Below are 19,156 nucleotides of genomic sequence, written 5' to 3'. Positions count from 1 at the left end.
TCAGGGGAACTGCGAGACGAGAGAAGCCTTCAAGAGCACGCCACCATTTTTTTCTGAGAGCTATCTGGAGCTGCACTGTTCGGTGTGGTAGGCACGAGCCACGTGTGGCTACCTACATTTAAGTTAAATCGAAACAACAGGAGGGACGCCTCAGTGGCTCAGTCGGTTAAGCGCCCAACTTCGGTTCGGGTCGTGATCTCGCAGCTTGTGAGCTCGAGCCCCGCGTCGGGCTCTGTGCTGACGGCTTGGAACCTGCTTCCAATTCTGTGTCTCCCTCTCTCTCTGCCCCTCCCCTGCTCATGCTCTGTGTCTCGCTCTCAAAAATAAATACGCATCAAAAAGAATTTTTTTAAATTAAAAAAAAGAAACAATGGGAACACTTTTGATTAAATGAAAACCAAAAAAAAAATTTTTTTTAAGATTCAGTTTCTCAGTCATGCCAGCCACATTTCAAGCGCTCAAGAGCCACATATGGATAATGTCTACCAAGTTGGAAAGCACAGACTATTGAACATTTCCATGCTGGCAGAGTGTCCTATTGGACAGGTCCGATCTAGAGAATCCCCTTTCAGCATATCCTGGTCTTCCTTGCCAAAGACTCCTTCAGGTGTTGCCCCCGACCACCTGCTGTTCTCTCCCGCCCCTGCCCCAGAATCTGCTTAGACTCCTGTCCCCATGTGCCTTGCCTTGACCCCTAGGCCTCAGAAGAAATGGGGGAGGGGGAGACAATTTAGCCACAACTTAACAACCAGCCAGGGAGCAGAAGCCAGAAGCAGAGGGGCTGAAAAGGCAAAGCTGAATGGAAGCCAGCCCCCACTCCAAGGCATCCCAGGCCTGGGAGAAAGCCCCTTAGTGCCGCACAATCGTTCCTTGTTTCTGCAGAGTCTCTGGACCATGCATGGGTAAGACATCTGGAATGTAGTGGCCTGAGGGCTTCCCCACACGACCCGCTGCCGGGCTCATCTGATGTTAGTGCTCCAGAGAGAGATGTCCCAGCAAGACCCTGAACTTTCAAGGGCAAATGAGGCCAATAAAACCTTGTCCTGAGCAGCATGCCGGGAGTCCTGCCCATGGGGCAACAGGGAACGTAACTGGGCACCTCCCTGCGTCACTCGCTGAAAGAACCAAATGAGGAAGCGGGGGAGGAGGACATGGTAGAGAAAGGAGCTCAGGGCTCGCTTGCCAGGCTAGAGTGGCTTCAACAGGAACAAGGGAACAGGACACGGATCTGACAGCAATCACATTCTATCACAGGCACTTCATATGAAAGGTTTTGCTACAGTAGTTAGAAAGTCCAAGTGCGAGTGTCTGGGCAGGCTCATATGTGTGATGACGGAGCAGAGAACAGACCCAGGAACTGGTAGGTCGGGACTGCCTCTCTTTTCCGTGCCTCCATTCTGTCCTCAGTTCTTACTTAGCTCTGATCCAGAAGCAAGGCAGGCGTGAAGAAGCAGAATAAGGTGTAGAGAGACCACAAAAAAGTAGAGTCTGGTGGTTCAACTGGAAAACAAGTCGGTAGGAAGAAGCCTGGTATTCCAAAGTGGTTGGCGTCAGCCAAGAATTTGACTGGAGGCAGTCATGGAGAAAGGGAAAGTGGCACAATTTTAAAGGTGCATCAAACTACAGACTAGTTTGGAAGCCCAGGGGAAAGCCTCAGGACATGCTCTGTGGCTGCCTCGTGGCTCTGAGTAAACCTGTGGACAAATCCGGGCCCTATTTCCCTATCTTCACCTGGAGGGTAAAAGCGCCATTCTGGGGACAAGAGTGAAGCTCCCTGCCCCCCCTTCCCCAGCAGGGCTGAGTCATTAACAGGCATGTGGCATTCCTGTGGGCAGATGGCCCATCAAACTCCCAGGCACCAAGTACCTCCCAGCACTTTAGAGACAGATTAATGATGATGACAACGCTATTCTAAGTGATTTGCATGTATTGATTCATTTACTCCTCAAAGCAATCTTACAAGGAAAGTGCTATTACCATTCTTATTTTACAGATAAGGAAAGTGAGGCACAGAGAAATTAAATCATTTGCCGAAGATCACACGGCCTGTAAGTAGCAGAGCCAGGATTCGAACCCAGGAGTCCAGCTCCAGAGTCCATGTTGTACCCAATATACACCAACGTATTAACAATATATACATAATCATCTGCAACTTCAGATTTGTGGGCCCTTCTGCCTATGCCTCCCGCCTCTTCTTTCCCCTCCCCAAATTTGCTGAAAACAGTCCCTACAACCGAAACCAGCCCTTCAATCCAACTTCCTATTTGCCAAGCATCTGTTTCTATAGCAACAACAAGATACGCAGTTTTTGGATTTTGAAGAGAATGAGTAGGGGGGGAGAACAGGGGACGCTTGATAGAATGGGTTTCTCTTTCAGAGGCACAGAAGAGAGACCTGAAAACCAGCGTGCTAAGGAAGATACAAGGGCTGGGAGGGGAACCCAGGGCCCTGACAGAAGCCAGAAAACTCTGCCTTCCCCTGCCCCAGAGACCAAGTCCTCTGGTCTGGACAGAGAAGATGAAGGCAGGTTAGAAGGCCTGGAGGCTGACGGTAGAAATGCTTTGGAAGAGTCTGAAAGAAAAAGATACCCGGACTGAACTTTACAGTGTGTGTGAGTGAGTGTGTGTGTGTGTGTGTGTGTGTGTGTGTGTGTGTGCGCGCGCGCGCACGTGCATGCGTGCGTATCCCAAGCCATTTCCCAACGAGGTGTTCTGTCACAAAGCCTGGTTCTGCTCCACAGGTCAAGGCCAAGTAGCGATGGGTGGTGGCGAGGAACAATAAAGCAGGGCTGGAAGAGGAGCAACAGACAGGCATCCGCGTGCCTGTGTGGGGCGGTTCACCTCCCACCAGCAAGGGTGAGAGTATGTGGGGTGGGGTGGTCAGGCTGGTGCCCTTCACCTTCGCCACACCTAGGCCTCATTCCAGCCTGTCACCCCCAACCTCATCTAAATATGAAACACCTGTCATTGTCCAGAAATCCTGAGGCCAGAATCAGGATTATTGCAGGCTTCTTTGCCAGGCAAAGCCAAGTGCTAAGGGGAACAGGAATGTTGCCGGTCACTTGATTCTAGGAAGACAGCCCATGGCAGAGCCACAGGCTTCTCAGGAGGGAGGCCCAGTTTCCCTCTGGCCTCTATTGAACGTGATGCATGGCCAAGTGATTAGGGACTCGACCTTACCCTGTGCTTGTGTTCTTTAGGTAATCTAGGCCACCCGCAGGGGAGGATCCAAGGCTGTGCCAGGCCCAGCACAGGCTGCGTCCCCAGTGCCCTCAGTGCCAGGCGCACCGGCTTCCACAGCCTGGATAGCTCCAAGGAGGCCAAGCTAGGAGATGCCAGCCACTCAGGCAGGAAACCTTCTGCTGTTCTGCTGCCGGCTTCCGCAATCAATCCCACAACCAGGCCGGTCCACAGATCTTCGAGAAGGCAGGGGCCAGGAGAGGCAGGAGGCAGGCTCCCAGCAGGGAGAACCAGCAGGGAGACAGTATCAGATTCTTCTCCTCACCCTCGCCCTGGAATCTCCAGATACCTCCCCCATGATGCGATGGGGCTGGCCATGAAACTGGGTGTCACAGAGAGTCATGACTGTATCATCCTGCCTGACAGTGCTCTCACTGCTTGGCCACTAGCCCATGCCACCCCGGGCTGAGATCTATCTTTTTGCAGATGTCTTCTGTTCTAGAGAAAGCACAGGCTTCCTGATCACAGGGATGGCATCTTCAGGCTTTTTCTTCTACAGAACCAAGCCCACAGGGTGATACGGAGCAGGTGCCCATCAAGGCTTCCTGACATCCCACCGTGATTGTGTCAAGGCTCCAAGGCCATTTGCATCTGGCCTTCCTACAGCCCAGAGCCATGTACCCTCACCCCCCCAGCCCTCTTCTGCCCAGAGCCAGGGGCGGCCTCAGTCTTACTGCCAGGAAAAAGAGCCCGGGAGGTGCCCTGTGAGAAATCTCCCCTCCCTGTGGGTACCCTGCGCGCCATAGGGCCTGGCGGTGAGAGAAGCTGGGGAGGGAGAGAGGAAGTGAGTCAGCTCCTTGCAGAAATGGGAGTGGAAGGGAGGGGCCGGTAGAACTGAGATCAGAGGGCAAGGGGCACAGAGGCCGGAAGGGTCGCTAAGAGAGGGAACCAGGTCCTGGAGGCATTATGGGGCCCAGAGAAAGGGGGACAGATGAGGGTGACAAAGCCAGCAGTGTTACCTCCTGCCAAGGCTGGTAGGTCCCCACAGGCCAGAGAACCTGGGTTTGGCAGCCCACGGCCCCACCTGAAGATGGAATCCGAGGCGGCTCCCCTTCCTGACTCACCGGCTGGAGGAAGTGAGGCTTGTGGGATATGGCCAGCCACGTTCTCTCCTCACTGAGGGGGAGTTTCTGGTCCCCAAGGCCTCCCACTGCTTCTCCTGAGCTCCACAGCTCCAGAAGCCCAGGTTCCGCCGGACCCACAGCAGAGACAGATGTTTGCATTTCCCATGGAGGATGGGAATGAGGCCCAGGCCCCAACAGGGGAGCCGTTGGGGTGCCCCAGCATGCACCCTGGCCCTCTGTGGCAGCCCCTGCCCATGCGGAGCTGTCCCCAGGCTCCAGCTGGAATCTGTTGCTCTGACTGGGAAAAATCCTTGCTGTGAAAATTCCCAGCCTGCTGACATTCCAGCACGCAGGCAGCGCAGGGCAAGCAGCAGAAAGAAAGAGGAAGCCTTGATCCCTGCTGGGCCACATCCTACCTCCTCAGAGACCTGCAGCCAGTAAGACAAGCACATTTCTCCAAGGTCCCCCGGGCTGGGCACAGAGTGACTCCGTATGCCCCCAAATCTGCTTCTCACCCAAGCCTGGTGCCTTCCCAAAGATATCAGTGCGGGGCCAGGAGACAGGCCGTCCCATGACCCTCCTCCCAGAGCCCCTTCCCTAGGCTCCTGCTCCTGGCCGCCCAGAGCCCATCTCTCCTCCATTCCTGCGGGAGATGCTGAGACGCCCACAAGAAACTGAGTCGGGAGTAAAGGTAGCGGGTAGAACACGGTGACGTACTGCAGACGCAACACCAACGCTAGTTGGGGGAAGGGTTCTAGAAACCAAAACTGCGGTAAATGCAGAGAGAATGGGAAACCACTTCCTGGCCAGACAACCATCTTCTTTCCTTCAGCAAATATCCAACAAATATCACTGAAGGTCTCCAGCACTGGAGACATAAGATAACCCATTAATCGCAATCTTGGTGAATGTTATGAAGGAGAAGGAAGCGGTGGTGCCAGGGTGCGGACGTGACATCTGAGAAGGTCAAGGAAGGCTCCCCTAAGGAAGTGACATTCAAACTGGGGCCGATGTGTATGAGGGCGTGAGGGTGGGCAAGGAAAAGTCTTATCGACATAAGGAACAGCAGGGACTCAATGGAAGAAGCCAAGCTGCACACCCACTACCCGCTAGGCCTTCTGCCAGGCCATGCTCCTCGCCTCCCCCCCACAGTGCACACCAGGAAACAACAGCGTGCAGCCCCTATGCGACAGAAGAGGACCTGTTCTTGGTCAGAGGTGACACTCTGGGGACCCTGCCACCCCGAGTTATCGCAGAGGTCAGTGCTAGCGTCAGTAAGGGCCAAACAGGCAAGGGGCACCATCCCTGCCCCCCAGGTTCTAACAGGGGAGATGTGTAAGGGGCAAAGGGTGCCCCTGCCCCTCCTCCAAGGGACCACAGCCAAATACTGCCGGGACAGATGCAGCCGCGCTTTCTAGTACCTCTCCCAGCTCCCACCAGATTAAATCCCACCTGCTGCCACTCGGGCTCTCTTCCTCTGGCTAATCCTCTGCAGAGACAGAGGGACAGTCACCCCCTCCTGCAGCTCACCATCCACAGAGCGAGAGCAAGAATGGCCAGTCAATCTTCACTTCCCCTTCCCTTCTGGAGGAGACGCCTACAGGGGCTGCAGGAATCAGAAGGACGCAGGCCTGGGCCGGGCAATGGATTTATATCTAGATGCTGCGTCCTCTGCCCCGGACAGCACACCAGTGAGGTGCAAGGAGCCGATGCCCTAAGTTCAACTCCTCACAAGTCAACAGCCTTGGAACCTTAGGCAATGTACTTATCCTTAACCTCTGCGTAATCAGGTATCCTCATGTATGAAATAAAGATTATCGTAATACCTATCTCAAAGGGGTGTTGGGAACGTTAAATGAGTTAATATATGTAAAGCAGCTAGAACAGTCCTAACGCCAGCCACGACCCTCATCTTGGCTATTCTCTCTCATGCTCTCCCCTCAAGGCATTTCTGCTCAGCGGAACCTTTACCAGATCAACTAGACGCCACTCAGGGAGCATGCATGCGCTCGCTGGGCGCCGTCCTGGGCGCCACCCGGGACGTGGGACAAACACCCTACACTCCTCCCTACACCAGAGTCTGCAAAGCGGCCGGGCTGCGAGTGCCAGGGAAGCATGTCACTTCCCGATTCTGAGAAACCGATGGCGGGAGATGAAGGCAGCCAGAGTGGTGACCCAGGTCTGAGGAAACAGTTTCCCAACCAAACGGGAGCCAACAACTGGGGAAAAAAAAAAAAAAAAAGCTTTGCTGACACTGTCCCCTGTATTTAACAGAACAGAAGCTGCTGCCAAACACCACGAGGGGACTCTGGGCTTGGCTGCCCACCGACCCCCCCCCCCCAAAGTGCACAGCGGGAGGGGGGCAGCCAGGAAGATTCCACGCCTTCGCAGCGCCTGCCTGGCACGGCGGGCGCCCCCAGCGCTGCTGGCCGCCTGGGGCGCAGCGTACCCACTGCCCCAGACTGACAATGGAGGCGCCAGGCAGCCCCCTCCCCGGCTGGGTCCCCGGCCCCCACCCCCACCGACGCTGCTCTCCACCTCGGGCCACAGTGAGGAGAACCCAGCGACTGAGCGTGGCGGGGTGGCGGGAGCGCTGCTGGCAGGCGGACCGCGTGCTTGTGGTTTCTGGGAAACGCTGTAGAGATCTGCAGCATTTTTAAAATACTTGTGCTCCCACCCGCCACACACCCCCCTTCACCCCACTCCTCACCCACCCCTAGTCTGGGTGTTTGCGTATCTGGTATTTTCCAGAACCATTTCAATGTAAATAAGAGATGAGAAGGGAGCTGCGGACAGGGTGGCCAGGGGTACTGGGGGGGGGGGGCACAGGGGCTCTGGCCAGGGCCAGAAGGGGCCGGTGCAGACCACCTCAAGTCAAGGCCCTGCCCCCCCCCGCCACCCCCCACCCCCCCCCGCCCCGGGCTCCAAGCGGTGCCTGCGAAAACAACAGATGACCATGACATGTGCCCACACCCAGTTCAATGTGGCCTGGGCACTGTGCCCACCACCCACGGGCTGGGTGGCCAGGGCACTCTGGGGCTGCAGTCTGTCTAGCAGCTCACGGGGAAGAGGGCAGAACGTGCCTCTGAGGACAGAGAAGGGAGACCTAGCGGAATGGAAATGACCTAGCCACCACCCGGTGCTGCTGGTCCCATGCGCCCCACTAATCCAGGATAGGTAACCCCCCAAATGCTCCTAAAGACCTTTTACTCACGAGTTCACATGCCCTGGACACCTTCCCACTGGCCGCCTCATTATCAAAAGAACTCAGTCTGAGTTCTACTCTGAGGCCTCCAGCCAGAGCTCTCACATGGTGAGACTCCGATGTCAGAAGTACCTGAAGCTTTGGCACCAAATGAAATAAGACTTTTCTGTTTAAAACGAACCAGCAAAAAACAAAAACATCTCTGGGGATCATTTGGAGCAACATTAGGGAGAGAGCCGTTCTAGAACACTGAGCCCGGGCAGCACCCAGCACCTCCACCACCAGAAGCCCCTGGGAAAGCCCATTGCTCAGAAGCTGGCCTGGCAGACCTGGAACAGCAGACTTTTCAGTCTCTCCTTGAAATCCTGCAATCCCCACTCCTGCAGGTACCGCCCCCGCCTCCCACCCCCGCCCCCACCACCACCACCCAACCAGGGTCCTGGAGACAAGGTTGGTGAGGGTCATATAGCTTTTGCCCAGGGGTCTAGGGCTTCCTGGCAAAGGGGCCCCTGCCCTTCTCCCAGATGTGGGCAACCCCAACTGGCCAGTCTCCTGCCAGGCCACCGATGTCCCATCTGCAGGCCTGAGCACCCAGCATCCCAGCGCTTCCTGCAGCTGGCTGTCTTTGAGGACAGGGCCACAGGGACAGAGTCTGGACAAAAGCGTCATGAGTTCCCGTTGGAAAGAAAACCTTACCAGGAGCACAGATGGGAAAGCACTAGGATGGGTTAATTAAGGAAACTGCAAAATTACCTTCCCTGGATGGCTTTGGAGCTTGGGCAGAGGGAAAGGTACCAATCTTCCTAAGCGTTCACTATCTGCTGAAGTCCACAAATGTGGTTTACACAACTCTACATAAGCAGGTGGTTTACACAGACACGACAACCTTTTTAAGGAACCTCACAGCCCTATAGTCTTTGAGTACAAACCCCACCATCCAAAGCGAGGAGAAACTGAATCACAGATCTCCGGTAAATGCCTGAGAGCTACATAGAGCCCAGGGAGGTAGACCTGACTGGGAAGGGGTGGGCGCCTTCTTTTACATCCACACCTCTCCCCTCCCACCACATCTTCGAAGCTCAGGGAAGTAGTGCTTTCTGGGTAGGGGTCCCCTGCAGGCTAGCTCCTTGGTGGTGGGGAGAGGGGGGGCAACCACATTAGCCAGCTGGGCTTTTCTGAGCTTAGCAGAAACATCCTACACTCCTGCTCCCTGCGATGGGCCCACAAGGATACAAACAGAAGGGGCTGGCTCTCCTCTCTCCCAGGCTCTCTTCCTTCTCAGTGGGCCCTTGACTTTCCCACTCAGATTCATGGAAGAGGAGAAAGGAATGTTGATCCAACTGGGGTTTTAAGATCCTCATTTGTACCGACACCAGACTCAGGGAACGCTTCGCCTTTAGACAATTTAAGAGTAACTGATCCCAAACCAGATGGCCCAAAACACTTTCCCTGAGAAGCCAAGGAAAGAACTTAGCATCTTCCTCCAAAGATGCATCCCACTCGACCCCTCTTCTCCTCCATCCCCCACACTGGTCGGTCACCAAGACTACACAGTCCCTCAGTTGCTCACGTCTGATCTCTCTCTCCATTGCCCCTGCTTCTCCCCAAGCACAGGCCTCCATTCATTCTACTAAGATGACGATAGGGCCTTTGCTGTTTTCCCCATGGCTGCCCTTGCTACACCCAGAAGCATTCTTCATGAACAGCCAGAGAGATTTTCTAAGATCTGTTCCTATCACTCCCTGAGTGAGCTGCTTCTTGTCCTCTGGTTGAAGTTCACATTCCTTAGGCTGGCTCACAAGGGCCTTCGTGACCTGTCCCCTGCTTGCCTCCTCTGCCACTTCTCTCAATACTCATTCCCCCATGCAATGTCCCCCCAGCCTTATTCCCCAAATGCGTCATTCTCTCTCCAGCCTCAAGGTCTTGGCACGTGTCTCTTACGGCCTTCCACTTCCACCTGCCTCTCCGGCATCCATCTCCCACCTGGATGTCAGCTTTCCCGGTGATCACTCCCAAGACTGTACTTAGAGTCCCTCTTCTGTGCAGGGCTCCCTAGGGCCCCGTACTGGCCCCTGTTGGGGAGCCTCTCAAATGGCATTGTCATCTGTTACTTGACCATCTCTCCCACCAGACTATGAGTTCCTTAGGGCTGGGACTATGTGCTGTCACCACTGGATCCCAGGATCTGGCCCACAGTTGGTGCTCAACAAATGTTTATTTAATAGATAGGTGAGTGGAAGAGTGGAGGGCGGAAAAGAAATGCTCCTCCCAGTCCTGCTGAGTGATTTCCATCAGGCCCCATGTCTATCCTACTACAGTGGCTCACCCCTACTCCCAGTGGAACCTTGCTAGCAGCTACAGGGACACATGGAGGTGTGAGCCAAGCACTCTGGACACACATCATGTGAGAAGGAAACCCGAGGGGCTGTCTCTCCCTGGGGCCTTCTGAACAGGCCACGGAGAGGAGCCATGAGGCCTGGTCTCCATCTGTGTAGCAGAAAGAGAACAGATGGCCAGCCAGCTCCCTCAGAGCTCCCTGGGGACAGGCGGTGTGGACACAGTTGATGGATGACCTGACGGGCAGGGTGGCCGCCAGGAGCTGTGTCCTCATGGGGCCAGAGTTGTCAGGGTGCCCCGCCTGGGAGCCCAGAGGAAATGGGAAGACTCTTCTTGGCATGGAAGTGAGCTTAGAACTGCTGCCAAGGAAAGGAGCCAGAGCCGGAGTGGGAGTGGGAGGAAGACAAGGAGATGGAGGGTGATAACTGCAGCCACTACAGACCCACTCCAGGCCTGCCCCAGGAAGCCAGGATGCTGGGTTCACTCTGCTCCTCTCTGCTGGGGCAGGAGTCCCTGCCACCTGCCAGGCAGGGGAAGCTGGGGGCGGGGGAGTTTCCTCAGCTCTAGGCTTCTCGCTGTTCTCTCAGATGGCTCTTGGGAGACTCGTGAGGGTAGCATGTTCTGTGGAAGTCCTCTGGGCACTTCTGCCCTTGCCCCACGGGGGCCAGAGCAAGCCAGGGTATCTCGGGGATACCAGCTGTAGTGTGGAATGTACCAGGGTCTCCAAAGCTAAACCATCCACTTCCCCAGGAATGGGGGGAGCAGCAGCTAGCTGGGAAGGGAGAGTAGCCGAGAAATACGAGATGCCAAGAGGATCCCTAGGCTATAAAGAGAAGACTAAACAGCATCTGGGATGCCAGGCCCAGGGCCCCACAAAGGCCTGTGCTGTGGTTCAGCAGGGAGCTGGCAACAGTCCCCTAGGGGACTCATTCTTTAAGAAGAAAATTCCATCTGTTAAAAGCAATGTTAGCCTGGGAGAAAGTAGACAGGCATGGCAACATAGCATGGGCTTTGGTTCTAAGATAAAGACCACTCCCTCTACACTGTGGTTCCCTGAGCTCAGTCTAGTCTGGTGGCTAACACACAGTAGGTGCTCGCTGTGAGTTTCCGGAATAAATGAGGCCAGGTCCTTCCGCGGATCCCACAACAGCCTCCCTCCCATGCACTACCCCTTCCTGACTAGCAAAACTGCCTGACCTCCACCAGGCCCCGAGTAAAGGAAGGTCCCGAACCCAGTTCCAGGGCTTCCTGCCAGACTCTGACCCTGCAGCTCCCAGGCCCCCCAGGCCATCTGAGCATCCACTTCCCCTCCCTGAGAGAAAGCTAGGACCAGGACTCTGCCTGCTTCCTTAGCATTTCCTCCCACTTCCGACTTGGACACATCTGGTTGGTCACTTAGTGCTGAAAGAGGTCCCGGCCAGCCTGTGTACTGGTCAGGCTGCAGGCACCAGAGCTGGGCAGTCCAAAAACCTGACAGCTGGGAGGCAGGGATGGCCAGAGGCCAGCTTGTCCTCATGTGCTGTCTCTAAGTGGGACATTCCAAACTGATATGTAGCCACGCTATAGGTGGAGTCAAAAGACCCCTGGGCTTAGAGATCGCTGTCCCCCTGGAGACCCGTTCATACATATAATCTAAATCTCTTCTACGCCTATGTCACCCCTTCCACTGCTGTTTTGAGCGGGGTCTCACGGATAGTCAGGTCAGACTATTTCTGTAGGCTTGACACCTGTTGCATCTCCAGGGTGTTTTCTTCTTCCAGGAGAGGTAGTAATGACTCTTGGAGCCCAGGTGATCTTTATAAATCAGGTCCAGTCACTCCCCCCAACCCCACTTCAAACCCTACAATGGTCCCATTTCACTGGGATAAAATCTAAATTCCTATCATGACTTGCAAGGTCCTCCATGATCTGGCCCCTGCTTATCGCTGCAACATTACCTCCTGTTCAACTCCTCACTCAAGGGCAAGAGGAGGTCTGAAATCATCTTACCCAAGAGCTAGCAAAACAGCTGCACATCCCAGAAGTTCCACGACAGCCCTGATTTGAAATAGTCCATCTTTTTCTTTCAAGTCTAGTATCTAAATAACACGGAAATCCTACGTTTTACTCCAGATACCGGGCTGGACAAGTAGACCGGACTGTCTCTCATCTGAAGTGGCACGTGTTACCCTCCACACCCCAATTTAGGGCTCAGGAAACATGGTGCCCAAACCCCGAACCCTCGCATCAAGAAGTTTGTATCACTGTGCACCAGCCCCTGCTAAGGTCGCTCCTCCCTGCGGGCCAGGTAAGTTGTCCCTCGGGCCAAGGAGTGGCGTGACTTCAACTCCCGAGTACCCCAGTCATCCGCCCAAGCACACTTCCAAATCCCTGCTCCCCCGCAGCTGCCCACGGGGACACTCACATCGGCTGGCTCCCTGCGGGGTCCCTCGCCACTCCGCAGCCAGCTCCGGCTCAGCTCACTGAGCTCCGGAATGGGTTGCACCTTGAGCCGCACACTGTCCCCGGACTGCCGGATCATCTCCACGATCTCGTCCCTGGACCTGCTCTCCACGTTGTGCCCATTAATCTCCACCAGACGATCACCCGGCACCAACCCCAGGGCCAGGTCCTTGGTGCCCGCGCCGGGCTCAGCAAAGTGAACCACCCTCCGGTAGATCTGGCCCTCGGGGCCCCGATCCAGCATGGTTGTGCGGCGCAGGGAGAAGCCGAAGTCTCCAGTGGGCCGTCGCTGCAGCTCCAGCTCCCGGAGGGCAGGCGGTGGCAGGTGCACCACGGGGGGCAAGCGTAGGTCAGCCGGGAACCTTTTAGTCACCAGCTCAGGCACTCGGGACCGGGGCCCTGGCCGAGGGATGCCTGCGCCGGGATGCTGCACCAGCTGTCCCTCTAGAGTCCTCGCCTCCACCTGCGGGGACGGGGCCGCAGAGTGCTCGGAAGGGGTGGAGGTTTCTGAGGCACTCTCATCCCGACTCCGCTGGGAGAAGGAGAAGCGTTTGACAATCATCTGTGAGTTCTGCTTGGCCAGGGAGCCAAACTTGGCCGCCCGCTGCAGCACAGAGCCGCGGAAACTGCCTTCCTCACCCTTGAGGTCATCGCTGGAGCTGGCGGTGCTTAGGTGGCCCGAGTCCAGGATGACGCTGCCCCTGTTGCTGTCAGAGTCAATGTCGGTCAGGTGCAGGTCGGAGCCACTGGCCACCTTGATGGGGATGGGGTTGGAGATTTCCAGGCGGGTCTTGGACTCACGCTTGGAGGAACGGTTCAGATTGAAGAAGCCACGACGCAGGCTCATCTCCTCCAGGCTCCGCAGCTCTGCCGCCGACATCCGCTCCTTCTTCTCCTTCTTCTCCTTCTTCTCCTTCCGCCCGCCATCTTTGTCCTTGTCTTTCTTCATTAGGTTAAACATGGTGGGGTACAGCTTTTGGGGGTGGCACCCCTGGGGGATTACGGGTGCTTAGCACAGGGCCCTGGTACCCCGCCTCGCTGCTGCAAACAGAAACAGAGAGAGAGAAAGAGGTTATTCGAGAGGAGCCTCTTCCTGTGTCTCCAGTGCAGACCAGACCAACTAATGAGCACAGCTCGTGGTCGCTGAGAGCTAGCTCCCTACGCGCCAGGTGCTCTGTTTTATACAATACCGTCTCTGTTAAGCCAGTCGTCATAACACTGCTCCAGGAAGGTCTGTGATTACCCCCATTTCACAAATAAGGAACCTTGAGGTTCAGATAGGGTTGTAAAAGCCCAGACTCCAAAGTCTGTCATTGCCTTTAATCCCTGATAGGTGTGCACAGAGGTGGCATCTGGGAGATGTGACCTCCTGGCAAGAGGGCGCCATCAAGCTAACCTGGTACCCGAGTGAAGATTCAAACACAAAGGCCACCACCTCCCCAGAGCCAATAGCCCAGTAAAGCAACAGACATCACATGCTATTTGGCTCTTTCCTAAGCCTGTGATCCCCACGGAAGCAGCCTTAGCCACCGCCTGACAGAAGACCTCAAAGAACCCACCCTGATTTGATGGCTACCACTTGCCGGGCACTTTACACGCATTACCTCATTCGAACCTCACAGCATCCCTGCACGGGAGGGATCCTTATCTCTACTTTACAAATGAGAAAACAGGGCTCAGAAAATTAAGTATGTTGTTAGTTGTCACACAGCCAGTGAGTGGCAGTGGTGGGATCCCATGGCAAATATTGTTTTCTCTCTAGGTCCTCGGCGCCCAAAGTGAAGCAGGGAGGGTAGGGGAAGTTCCACACTGAGCCGAGGACAGACAGCTGAGAGGTGGGGGTGGGTCTGCTGGATAAACAGGATCCTGAAAAACTCATATCCTTTTCCCCAGACCAACAACTAAATATAGCCTGGGGAAGAAAGTCGTGGCAGCCTGAGAGAGAATGCCAGCTCCAGGGCACCTGTGCCTACGATGCCAGCCTTCTGCCCCTATGCCCACCCGACTGGGGACAGGACTGAGCAAAACCTGGTGGGGGTGGAGTTGCAAGCCAGGGAACAAGTTCTAACCAGCAGCGAACAAGAAGGAGAAATAGGCCATACCGCCTAATTAGAAATTAAATGAAATTTTTTTCTCTCTCTGTGAAGGCCTCCCCCTCTGAGTTCTAGACACGGGACTGACAAGCTCACTCCTTCCAGCAAGGACCTTCTGCAAGACCTGGGGAGGCCTGTCCTGTCCGTGTACCCCACTGCCACAATCAAGTAAGGCCCTCCAGGCTCCTCCATCCCATGGATCCCTAGCCCAGGTACAATGCCAAGGATGACTTCAGGCCAGGAACTCCCAAGGGTCCTGGTGCACCGGTTAATTGCTTCCTCCAACGTCCAGCACCCTGATCCATAGGTTCCTGTGAGACCAGTGTATTCTTCCTAGAGCAGTACTCTTCACAGAAATACAATTCAAGTCATATGTGTAATTTAAAATGGTCTTGGGTGCCTGGGTGGCTCAGTCGGTGAAGTGTCCGACACTTGGTTTCAGTTCAGGTTGTGATCTCATGGGCCCCTCATGGGGCTCTGCACTGACAGTGTGGAGCCTGCTTGGGATTCTCTCTCTCTCTCTCTCTCTCTCTCTCTCTCTCTCTCTCTCTCTCTCCCTCTCTCCCTCTCTCCCTCTCTCAAAATAAATAAATAAAATAAAATTGTCTAGCAGCCACATTAAAAAAGGTAAAAAGAAACAGGTGAAATTAACTTTAATGATATACTTTAATGTAGCTATATTCAAAACACTGTCGTCTCAACATGTGATCTTTCTGAAAAATATTGAGGGGCGCCTGGGTGGTTCAGTCAGTTAGGTGTCCAACTTCGGCTCAGGTCATGATTTCACGGTTCGTGAGTTTGTGCCCTACATCGGGCTCTGTGCTGACAGCTCAGATTCTGTGTCTGCTTCAGATTCTGTATCTCTCTCTCTCTCTGTCCCTCCCATGTTCATGCTCTGTCTCTCTCTGTCTCTCTAAAAAATAAATAAACATTTTTTAAAAATTTAAAAAGAAAAATATTGAGATATTTTACATTCCTTTTTCCATATTAAGTCTTCAAAATCCAGTGTGAATGTCATACTTAGAGCACATCTCACTTCAGACTAACTACATTTCAAGTATTCAACAGCTAGTGGCTATTGAACTGGGCAGCACAATTCTACAGAAATCTTTAATTGTAGAGCATATCCAAAGAGATGGGGAATCTGGCCCAGTTACTAGCTCCCTGTGGATCTAACAGGCACCGTTTCCCCCTCTGACCTGTTTCTACCTAGTAAGACAAAGCCCCTTCTGAACCTTTTGGTTCGAAATGCTCCATGCACAGTACCTGGAAATAGGAAGACAGGAAATCTAGGGCCCAAGAAGTGCAAAGCCAGGGGCAAACTTGTCCTGCGGAGTCTGGACTGATCTGGGATGGGGGAGTACCTGACAGCAGGCATCCTCTCTTATGGGCTCTATTTTGACATGGGGAGTCTCTCTCTCTCTCCTCCTCAACACTGATGGAGTGTGGCACAGACATACCATATACCAAGACGTGGGATCTTCGGCTGGTCACTGCCCACCTTACCCTTCACCCATCACTTCCTGCACTGTCTTAAAAGGCTGATTAAAAAAAATTGGGGGGGGGGGTGGGGGCGCCTGCGTGGCTCAGTCGGTTAAGCATCCGACTTCGGCTCAGGTCATGGTCTCACGGTTCGTGAGTTCGAGCCCCGCATCGGGCTCTGTGCTGACAGCTCAGAGCCTGGGGCCTGCTTCAAATTCTTTGTCTCCCTCTCTCTCTGCTCCTCCCCTGCTCATGCGCTGTCTCTCACTCCTTCAAAAATAAATAAAAACATTAAAAAAAAATTTTTTTTAATAAAAAAAATTTTTTTTTAATTCTTAATGTTTATTTATTTTTGAGAAGGAGAGAGGCAGAGTGTGAGCAGGGGAGGAACAGAGAGAGAGGGAGACACAGAATCCGAAGCAGGCCCCAGGCTCTGAGCTGTCAGCACAGAGCCCGATGCGGGGCTTGAACTCACGAACCGTGAGATCATTACCTGAGCCTTAGATCATGACCTAAGTTGGATGCTTAACTGACTGAACCACCCAGGTGCCCTTTAAAAGGATGATTTAAAAAATGGCTCCAGGAGCACCTGGGTGGCTCAGTCGGTTGAGCGTCTGACTTCAGCTCAGGTTATGATCTCACAGTTTGTGAGTTCGAGCCCCACGTCTGGCTCTGTGCTGACAGCTTGGAGCCTGGAGCCTGCTTCAGATTCTGTGTGCGTCTCTCTCTCTCTCTCTCTGTCTCTCTCTCTCTCTCTGCCCCTCCCCTGCTCACACTCTGTCTCTGTCTCTCTCAAAAATAAACCTTAAAAAAAAAAAAAAAAAGAAGATGACTCCAGGGGTACCTGTGTGGGAAATGAAGAAAGAAATCCACCCTGGGGACTGGAAGGACACAAATGAGTATCTTGGCCTCAGCCTCAGCCCAACCACACAGAACCCAATGCCTACAATGCTCTCCCCCCAAGACACTTCTTTTGGTCTTCAGTTCTTACTCTGCTATCCTTCCCCAACCCTGGCTCTTTGCTGGGAGCTAGACACCTGTGTAGCACCAACAGAAAACAGGTCCCAGAATTCTAGAACCTTCGGGCTGGAAAGGTCCCTGAGAAGTAATTTAATGTAAATCCGTGTCTTGGCAAAAGCTTGCTCCTTGCTGCGATTGTGACAGGGAGGAGCCACACACCGTCACAGCAGTAGCACAGGAGACAGCGCTGGCCAGGAACGTTAGCAGACCTGGTATCTAGGCCTGGATCTGCCAACAAATCGCTAGGGGACCTGGAGCCTGTCACTTTGCTCAAGGTTGGGCTGGATGATTTGGTCTCTTGTTGCTCAAAAATTCCAAACATCTAAGTCTCTTGTGGACACAGGTTGTTCATTAACCTTCTGCCAAAGGTACTCCTCTCATCCCAACCCTGGAGCCTTTGGAGACTGAGCCCATTTCAGCCCTTCCCTCATCATCCCTGTCCTGCCACTGTTAGGCACACAGCTCACAAGGTACCCCTTCCCCACCGTCATCCCTCCAAGCCTGTCTGGGGCTACCTGCAACCTCCCTGTCCGGGTCAAACCTACAGTACAGCCGCTCCTATGCTCCTCAGAGCTCACGTCTCCAGAGACCTGGGCTCTGTCACCTTCCTGTGGACCTTGCACTTTTCACCATCTCCCACCCTCAGGTTCAAAGTCTCCAGCAGCAATGACATCAGGATCTTCCCACTCTTCACTCTGGGCTGCAGTTTCTACCCGCCTCCCCTTGGTCTCTTACCCTCTCCAGTGAAGGTAACCTTAGAGTTTTCTGACCTCCTTCTCGGTCTTTCTCCCCTCATCCTACTCCAGGAGGCCTTTCCTAATTTTAAGTGGAGGAAAGGTATATATAAAAATTAGGGTATGTGCCCATATCATCTTGACCCTACTACTAACCCGATCAAAGCAAAGTACAATCGACTGACTCAACTTGGCTGCCTTATCACTTTAAGACAGAAAGCATTTTAAGGGCAAGGACCCTTCAACTCAAATATGCATCTTGCAGTTCATCAACAGGGGAAACAGTTTCCATATTCACACAATGGAATACTACTCAGCAATAAAAAGAGAAAGCAACTACTGAGACAACAGGGATGAATCCCAAAAATACTATGTCAAGCGACAGTAAAAGGCGGCTTTGACATAAGAGTACATACTGGTGAGGCTCATACAGTACATAGAGATGGTCCCTGACTCACAATGGTTCGATTTACAATTTTTCAACTTTACAATATGCACACATGAAAGTGATAGGCATTCAGTAAAAATTATACTTCGAATTTTGAATTTGGGTCTTCTCCTGACCTAGTAATATGCAGTAGGATGCTCTCTTGTGATGCCAGGCAGTGGTCCTGGTCGGCCACACAATCACAAGGGTAAACAGCCGATGTGCTTATAGCCATTCTGTACCCACGCAATCATTGTGGGTTGTTTTTTTTTTTTTTTAAGTTTATTTATTTATTTTGAGAGAGAAATAGTGAGTGTGCAAGCGGGGGAGGGACAGAGAGAGCAGGAGAATCCCCAGCAGGCTCTGCACTGTCAGCATAGAGCCGGATATGGGGCTCGAACCCACAAACCGTGAGATCATGACCTGAGCCAAAATCAGGAGTTGGACACTTAACTGAGCCACCCAGGTGCCCCAACCATCCTGTTTTTCACTTTCAGTACAGTGTGCAATCATTTACATGAAATATTCAACACTTTATTATAAAATAGGCTTTGTGCTAGATGATTTTGCCCCACTGTAGGCTAATATTAATGTTCTGAGCACAATTAAGGTAGGCTAGGCTAACCTATGACGTTTGGCAAGTTAGGTGTATTAAATGCGTTTTTGAGTTATGATATTTTCAATTTACAATGGGTTTATCAGGAGGTAAACCCACTGTCAGCCAAGGAAGATGTGTATAGACAGAACTAACCTGTGGTGAAAAAAAATCAGAACCGTGATTACCTCTGGAAGGTGGGGAGGCGGGTAGGGGTGGCCATTGCCTGAGAAAGGGCATGAGGGAACTTTCTGGAGTGATGTTCATGTTACATTACCTTGATAGGGATTTGGGCTGACGGATGTATACATGTGTCAGCAGTTATCAAATAGTGTACATGAGGTTTGTGCATTTCATTATGTGAAACAGGCACTCAAAAGAAAAAAACTGGAAACATATACTGCAGTCTAGTCAATGATACATACACTAAAGTATTGGGGGCAAGGTATACTGATGTCTGGAATTTTCTTTGAGATGTATCAAACATGTACGACGGTTTGATGGATGGATCAAGGGAG

At 53.2% G+C, this 19,156-nt stretch overlaps 1 protein-coding gene across 14 annotated transcripts in view; it reads right to left on the bottom strand.

Annotated features, from left to right (window-relative positions):
• MYO18A (myosin XVIIIA) overlaps positions 1-19,156 on the bottom strand; it is a 102,168-nt gene that overhangs the window by 76,054 nt on the left and 6,958 nt on the right. For all 14 annotated transcript variants that reach the window (XM_053212438.1, XM_053212439.1, XM_053212427.1 and 11 more), the window contains exon 2: positions 12,250-13,328. In XM_053212438.1, coding sequence (XP_053068413.1) covers positions 12,250-13,248 — 999 coding nt within the window. In that variant the 5' untranslated portion in view covers positions 13,249-13,328. The remainder of the gene's footprint in view (positions 1-12,249; positions 13,329-19,156) is intronic.

Source organism: Acinonyx jubatus, chromosome E1 (genome assembly GCF_027475565.1).
Source record: "Acinonyx jubatus isolate Ajub_Pintada_27869175 chromosome E1, VMU_Ajub_asm_v1.0, whole genome shotgun sequence".
Classification (NCBI taxonomy): domain Eukaryota; kingdom Metazoa; phylum Chordata; class Mammalia; order Carnivora; family Felidae; genus Acinonyx; species Acinonyx jubatus.
The sequence above is the reverse complement of the archived record's forward strand: the minus strand, read 5'-3'. Positions and strand labels throughout refer to the sequence as shown.